At 58.0% G+C, this 7,897-nt stretch overlaps 2 protein-coding genes across 2 annotated transcripts in view; one reads left to right on the forward strand and one right to left on the reverse strand.

Annotated features, from left to right (window-relative positions):
* SNED1 (sushi, nidogen and EGF like domains 1) overlaps positions 1 to 309 on the forward strand; it is a 43,068-nt gene extending 42,759 nt beyond the window's left edge. Inside the window, exon 31 of the mRNA XM_058665216.1 lies at positions 282 to 309. Coding sequence (XP_058521199.1) covers positions 282 to 303 — 22 coding nt within the window. The 3' untranslated portion in view covers positions 304 to 309. The remainder of the gene's footprint in view (positions 1 to 281) is intronic.
* A 3,989-nt stretch (positions 310 to 4,298) lies between these two features.
* On the reverse strand, positions 4,299 to 6,943 carry MTERF4 (mitochondrial transcription termination factor 4). The gene is made up of 4 exons (XM_058664276.1): positions 6,858 to 6,943; positions 6,456 to 6,765; positions 5,411 to 5,595; positions 4,299 to 4,813 (listed from the first exon to the last, which is right to left on the reverse strand). The coding sequence occupies exons 1-4, from the start codon at positions 6,879 to 6,881 to the stop codon at positions 4,481 to 4,483; spliced, it is 852 nt and encodes a 283-aa protein (XP_058520259.1). The 5' UTR covers positions 6,882 to 6,943; the 3' UTR covers positions 4,299 to 4,480.
* Between the last annotated feature and the right edge of the window lie 954 nt (positions 6,944 to 7,897).

Below are 7,897 nucleotides of genomic sequence, written 5' to 3' on the forward strand. Positions count from 1 at the left end.
ACCCTGGGCAGGGCTGTGGGGGCTGCAGGCCTTCAGGCAAGCCAGGCGTCTGCTCACAGAAGTGGCCCTACTTGGCTAAGCAACTGTGTGCATATGTGTACACGTGTGGTGTGAGCGCACCCAGTCAGGAAGCACAGGACTGGTGCTCACGCTGGCCTCGTGTGTGCATGTGTGTGTGTGAGCTCACCCAGACAGCGGGGCAGCAGTCTGGGCAGAGGGGGCAGTAAGGTTCAAGGTCAAAGGTGTGCAGGTCTCTCATTAACCCACCATCTCCATTTCAGAAAACAAAGGCACAAACACTGAAGGCACCTTAAGGTATGTCCCCTGTCAGGCCTCCAAGGGCAGCTGCATTAGGGCCCACTGCACGGGCTCCGGGGGTGCTGCTTGTCAGACTTCAGGCCACCTGCAGAGGCCCTGGTCCATCAGCAGCAAACACAGGCATGGCCGCAAGGGGGCGAGGCACGGGGAGGCAGGCAGGTACACAGGCTGACGTCCCTCACTAGGAGATCCACAGGACACGGGAACCCCAAGTCCTCACCACACGCCCACAGGACACGGGAACCCCAAGTCCTCACCACACGCCCACAGGACACGGGAACCCCAAGAAAAGGAAGCAGAAGTATCATTCTGTTACCTCAAAGACCACTAGAAGCAAAGCGCTTTCAGGGGAAGTGGGGGCAGGGTCCGAGCTCTCAGCATGGGGCTAGGGGGTGCGGGCACTGGCCCACGCAGGACTCACTGCAATCCTCCCTCTGCTTAGAGCAACAAATGCCCCAGGGGGCAAGGGTAGGACAGGAGGTGGTGGTGATGGCCGCCACTGTCCCAGGCTTCCCTGTCTCCCTCGAAGGCCTTGGGATGCTCTCGTCGCTCCAACCTCCAGGTGCCTGCAGCCCCAGAAGATGGGCTCTACACACTGGGTCAGAGAGGACACCTCAGGCAGCGAGGGTCCGGCTACAGCCAGCCCCCAGGCAGCCTCTCCTGCCATCCTTGTGCAGCCTGCCAGGCTCACAGCCTCACCAGCCCACCTTGGGATCTCCCACAGGCCCCATGGCCCGTGGGTCCAGTGACACTCAGGAGGCCACCACAGCTCTCAGAAAGCCCGTGGGCTGCAGAGCAGAGGCCCCGAGAGATAACGTGGACAGGACAGCCTTCCGGCCCCACTCCCCTTGCCTACGTGTTCTGGCCACCCCCACGGGGACCACTTGGAGAAGCTGAGCTCCTTTTTGATGCCCCGGGGCTCAGCAGCTTTTTTGTAGAGGGCTGGACAGTGAACACCCTGGACCCTGCAGACCAGTCTCTGTGAAATGGCCTGACTGCTTTTGCAGTATGGCCACAGCCATGGCCACCACCAAGTCCCAGGAGTGGATGCGTGTGGTTGTGCCCGGTGAGGCTCTGCTCTCCACAAGAAGGAAGCTGTGTGTGGACACATGCCCACCAAGGGCCAGTGGACCAAGGCCTCTGAGGCCCCTGCAGCAAGCGGCAAGGGCTCCTGACAAGTCTGACTGCGGCAGAGCTGGGGGTGGGATTCTGTGACGGGGTGCACAGTTCAGTGTGTACCCTCCAGGCAAGTCACAAGAAGCCAGTCACAGCCTCACAGGCCGAGCGGAACCCCGAGTGGCTGCACCTGACATTGTGGAGGGCATCCTCTCTAGGTGGACATTCCCCAAAGAGTTAGTCTATTTTGATTAAAGTTCTGTGTGCATACATCTCTGTGTTATGCAGTTTGTCATCTTCAGAGAGAACATCTCTGAGAACCCCGAGAACAGGGGACAGAGCTCCAAGGGTCTCACACACGGATGCAGGGAGCCTGCCACCACAGGTACACTGTCGCTGCATATCTGAGAGCTGTGGCGCCGCCACCCCCACGGACACCCCTCCTTCCACAGGCCAGTGGTCAAGTGCTCCCTGAGGTTAGCCGAGTCCTCCTCACAATGCTGTGACCACGTGTCTTTGAGTCTCCTAAACTACACATCAGAAAAGTCTCCCATGTGGAGGGAAGCTGAGCTCACTGTCCAACATCCCAAGGTGCCACCCACGCTTCCTGACGGTGCCTGCCTTCCAACTACCCAGACCCAGTGCAGGGAGAGGCCAGAGAGCGGCAGCACGCGGCTGGGACCACAGCCAGCTCCCTGCCTGTCCCAGAAGAGCCAGCATAAGCCCCAAGGGGCTGGGGTGAACCAGGCACAGGCGCAGACTCTGCCTAGGGGGCTCACAGCACAGTGACGTGTAACAACACCAGCACATAGCAACAACCTAGTCACTTGCAGCCTGGCCCATGGCCAGGGCAGATGGCCAAGACGCCTCCCTCCTCCAGGACACACAGCCCCACCCAGTGCTGGGGTCCGTGCAGTAGGTGTGGATGGCACGAAGGTGTGAAGAGAACAGCTCCCCTGCTTGGCAGGGCCCGGGGGAGCTTCCAGCTGTTTGGCAGGGCCCGGCGGATTTCTCTCTGACCACCTTGATGCAGTCTCACCACCCTTTTGCATGGACACTCAAGCACCCCACTAAGAATCCTGTAACCTATTGAGGCATTGTTTGCCGCTGTGAGATGGCTTGGCAAGTAATATGAGCTTGAGAGTTAATGTTACTGATAATGTCTTGGTGAGTGGGCCTTTAACTGCGCACAGGAGTACAATTAAACCCATGCCATTTCTGCATACCTTATTGCGTGCCTACCCATTGCCCTGAAATCGGGCCTAGACATATAGCGTGCCTTCTGGGAAATGGCTTAATAAGAATTTTACAAAGTAATGGAAGTGACGTGAGTGAGAGCTGAAACTGCTATGGCAATAAATATAGTTATTGTCATCTCAAAGGCTAGCCTGTCTTTGCAATTTTTTGGAGCATAGAAAATGTAACTGTTTTAGCCGCTTTTATAATTTTTAGCTAGAGAAATTAAGGATGCTTTTACTAACGAAAAATGCTTTTGATTATTGTTTCATTGTTTATGGGGTTGTAGAGTCTATAGTTGTAGGGGGATTTAACATTTGAAATTTCTGTTTTGGATTTTAGGTTTTTTCCCTTGTAACTTATTTTCCCATTAAATAATGGGCAAATTGTAGAAGTAGAAATGTGGTAGGAATGTACTACTGATTAGCAGGTGATCGCATGTGCCTTGGCCTTGGAGTCCTGGCTGTCACTCCATGGCTACTGTTGAAGAATGAATAATGGCTTGCTTTGAAGAGTAAGAATACAGTATTTTGCAGAATTATCTTTAGGGACACCTGCTTAGCCCTGAAGCGCAGACAGAATGACCGAATGTCTGTACATGCCCCCTTAGTCTTGAAGTAAAAATAGAACAATTAGTTGCTTGTGCAGAAGCTTGTGAGGTGTCCGAGTAAATAAAAAGGACAGCTTTTTCTTGGGCTGTGGTGAGAACGCACCAAGTGTCAGTGTCCGTGTCTTTCTTTATTGCCGACTCCACACACCCTTCCCGAGCTCCGAACTCAGCTGGAGCTGGACTCCAGCAACCCAGGGTCCACCAACCTGGGTACCTCTCTGACTGCCAGCTCCTCCCGCTGCTGTCACTGATGACTGGGAGGGCCCCCCAACAGCTGCCCCAAGCTCCCACTCAGCCCTCCTGAGGGGCGCCCAGGCAGGAACCTCCTAAACACACAGGATACAAGAGCCCCCTGTCACCTGATGTGGCTCACATGCAGTCATGACTGGCTGCACCCCTCTTACTGGCATTGAGGCAGATCTGACAGTATCCCTGACCGCTGCTCACCAGATGGGAGGGGAACCCTGTCCACGGTGACTAGAACATTCTAGGACATATCTGTTCAAGGCCCCACAGAGAGCTCATAACATTGGGGTCGTAGTCAGGCCTCCCACACCACCTTCCTCTCTGCCCACTCCTAGCACTTCCTACAGCTCTGCACTCTTGCTGGGTGCCTAGGTGGGGGCCACGCCCGGGGACTGAGGAGCCCTCCCTGGCCCGCAGCCTGCCCAGGAGCTTGTGTTCTCTGGCCTTCAGGGAACTCACAAAGTGGACAGCTGTCAGCCTGCATCTAGCTGGACAGGGATAGATAGCTCAGGCCTGTCCAGCAGGTGGCACAGAAATCACCTGCCCCGACAGGAAGGGCCTACCCTCCAAGATATTTCTGGGTTAAAATCCCAAGTATTTCTGTAGAGAATCTACTTGTTTCTGTTAAGTGACGACTGTGACATATGAAATCCACCATGGCATCTTTATCGCGAGAAACAAGGGCAGGCTCCATCTTGAGCTAGAATCCACCCCTCCGGTTCACAGAAGTACTTCAGCAGGGGGAAAATGAAACCAAGCCCAGCATGGATGCTCCAGGCAGTGTCTTTTATTATGGGGGATGCGCACACCACCCCCCAGAACCCTGCCCACAGTTCACACTAACGCACCTTCTCCTCAGGTCATCTGCCACCTTTTCGTCAAAGGGTTAGCTTCAGACTTAAAAATACCTGACGGGATCCAAGTGGAGCGCCCGAACACGAGTGCATTCTTCTATCACTGCTGCTCTGGCTCCTCCTCTTCCTCCTGCTCCTCCACCGGCCCGCACTCAGGTTTCTCCTCCTCCTCCCGAGCCAGGAGTTTCTTGAACACCTCGAACTCCTCAGGAGAACAACAAGCGATGCGGGACAAGAACTCGGCCTCTGGTGCACCAAGGACGCTCCTGAGCAGCGGGTTGGGGATCTGCGTCTGCCCCTTCTTATCAGGGGTCTGGTAGCGTCCCAGGCGCTCAAGGAACACGTGTCTCTGCCGGATCCTGGTGACTGGGTGTCGCAGGAACTCAGTCCTCACCACGTCCACATGCTTCACCCCCATCCTGAAGTACGCGTACTGCAAGCACAAGCGGCTCAGGGGCCAGCAGCAGACCCTGAAAACCCCGAAAACCACCCACCACAGCCTAAAACAAGTGCTGCCTGCCTGATCACAGCACCGTGCCAGTGCAGCCCCGACAGGAGGGCTGGCAGCTCCTAGGGCATCTAACCACTCACAGAGCCTGGTGGGGCACCAGTGCCAGTGCAGCCCCGACGGGAGGGCTGGCAGCTCTCAGAGCATCTCTGCTCATCTTATGAAAACACAGGAGAGCATGAAGGAACAGCAGGGCTGGGGTCTGTTTTTCTTCATATGGGGCAAGAAAATTTTTGAGTTTGGAAACAAGGAAAAAATTTCAGAAAATATCTGACGCACAAGTTAGCATGATTGCTGCTGAGTAGATCAGCTGTCAGTCAAGGCAGGAAGGCGTCTGCTACTTCAGAACCGCAGACTGCGCGTGTAATTCCCCACCTGCATCTAGACCACAAAGAGGTCACCCACTTCCATCTGGATGTGCAGACAACACAGAGACCTGGACCATCCGCGGGAGCAGGAGCCGCCCCAGGCTCCCGACCCGGCCACCCACAGCTGCCTTCAGCAACCCTCCGTCATTCTTACCTGGAACTTGTATTCCAGTTCATCAGGATCCTCCTGAAGAACTTGGGGACACCTGTACAGGATCTCAGCTACCTGCTGGGTCGTGAAAAGGCACTTGTCCCTAAGGACGCCGACAACACGCTCCAGGTGCTGCTGGCGCATGGTGAAGACCTCTGGGCAGCAGCGAAGGACCCTCTCCAGCTTCCCTGGAGATGCAAGCAGGCAAGGACAAATCTCAGAATATTCCAGAACCCCAAGGGATCGCTGTACCCATGTTAAGTCAGCATTTCAAAAATGAACAAGTGCCAATCGCAGATGAGTCTTCTGAGAAGTACCAGGAAATAACCATCTCCCCTCCGCCTCAGGCCCCCACCCAGCCGTCCCTACACCCTGGCCTTTCCCTGGCTTCCCTTCCTTCCTGCTCCAGGCTTCCACTGTCGACAACAGTCATGGGAACAGCCACACCCTACACGCTGAGCCTGGGGTCTGCCCCGACTGGAGAGTAGCCCATGGGAGCCACGGGAAAGAGCAACAACACTCTCCAAGCACCTCCGCTGTGCACAGCCTCGCGCCAGGTAAGTCTGCATTTGACCCAAACTAGGGCACCCTGCGGGAAAGAGGCCCCGCTCCGAGACCCTGTGCACTGCGACGCTGCCCGCTGGGGCGAGGCTTCCTACCAACACTGCATGAAACGCCCACCTCAACTAGAACGAAAACTTTAACGGGTCCAGTGATTAGACAACACCCTTTCAAGGCTCTCCCAGGAGGCCCGGAGGCAGCCTGAACTCCTCCCCTCCTCGGTGCAGTGAGAGCCTGGCGCCTTGGCTCCCTACCCCGACACCGCCGAGCCCCGAGGTGTGTGACCTGCTGTGGGGAGCTGAGAGAACCAGGCTGGTGGTCGCAGTACCCGGCCGGTGCCACCCGCAGTGCCAGCATCCCATTCGGGCGCCTCTTCCCACCAGCTCCCTGCCAGGGTGCCTGGGAAAGCAGCAACCGAGCACGGCCCACGTCCACCCGGGAATCCGTGAGCCTGACACGCCCTCCTCCCTCCCTCGCGGCCCGGTACCTTCTGCCAGCCCGAGCCGGCGCAGGTAGGCGCAGCGCTGCCGCACGCGCGCCACGGGCAGCTCCAGCAGGCAGGGCCTCCTCCGCACGGCCGCGCACACGGGCTCGGGACGCAGGCCCAGCAGCAGCAGCTCGGCCAGCACGTCCAGCAGCCGCCGGCCGGCGCCTGGCTGCAGGCGGAGCAGCTGGCGCACGCCAGCCTCGCGGAAGCCCATGGCCAGCAGCGAGCCGCGGACGTCCTCGGGGCCGGCGGGCGGGCTGTGCAGCCGGGCAGCCTGCGGGCGCCCGGCCACGGCGGCCAGGGCCAGGACCTGCAGAAGCCAAGCACCACAGCGTCAGTCCGGCCCGCCGGCCCCGCAAGCCGCCCCGCCCGCAGCGGCCCGCAGCGGCCCGCGCGCCGCACCTTCCTGCCCAGCGCTGCCGCCATCCTGTCCACACGCCGGAAGCGGATTTCCTGGCCCGCCCCTTCCGGTCGTTCCGCCGCCTGGCTTCCGGCTGGCTCCCGCTCGGCCGGGCACCCGACAGCGAGGTTGCGTCCCAGCAGCTGTCCTGCTGCAGGACGGGTCATCGCCGGCTCCCGAGGTCCTCGGCACCCCTCGGGGCGAACCGTGGCCGCGCATCTCCCCGCAGCCCTCGGCCTGCTTGGCCAGCCGCCCACTCACTGACCACCCTGCCCTCCGCCCTGAGCTTCCCTGACGGCCGTGCTGGGTGTCCGCTGACCGCGCTGCCCTCTGCCTGGGCTTCCCTGACGGCCATGCTGGGTGTCCGCTGACCGCGCTGCCCTCCGCCCTGGGCTTCCCTGACGGCCATGCTGGGTGTCCGCTGACCGCGCTGCCCTCTGCCTGGGCTTCCCTGACGGCCGTGCTGGGAGCTGAGGGAACCACATCACTCCCTCCCGTCCCACTGCGCACCTGACTTGGGAGAGCACCCCTCCCCAGTCCGTGCACTCACACATATACACATAACATACAGACACACACACAATATAATACACAAAATGCGACATGCACCCTCTACATACACACACATCCTTCACACACATGCACACAAATACACATACACACAGCATACATTTATGCATATCCAACATACATAATACACACATATGCCTATATACCCTTAGATACAAATATACACCCCACACGCAGAGATATGTAACACATAAAAACATTACAGACTCACACACACTCACAGATGCACACACATGCATATACACATATACAGATATGCTGGGGTCTGTGCAGTGAGTGTGGATGGCGCAAAGGTGTGAAGAGAACCACTCCCCTGCTGACAAGGCCAGGAGGTCTCTCCAGTCACCTCAAGGCACTCACCCTTTGCATGGACACCCGACCACCCCGCTGAGAATTGTGTAATCTACTGAAGCATTGCTGTTTGCCCCTGCGAGTTGGTTGTCACCACCAGTGTGAGCTTGGGAGTTGATGT

This window comes from Ochotona princeps, chromosome 5 (assembly GCF_030435755.1).
Source record: "Ochotona princeps isolate mOchPri1 chromosome 5, mOchPri1.hap1, whole genome shotgun sequence".
In the NCBI taxonomy this organism is placed as follows: domain Eukaryota; kingdom Metazoa; phylum Chordata; class Mammalia; order Lagomorpha; family Ochotonidae; genus Ochotona; species Ochotona princeps.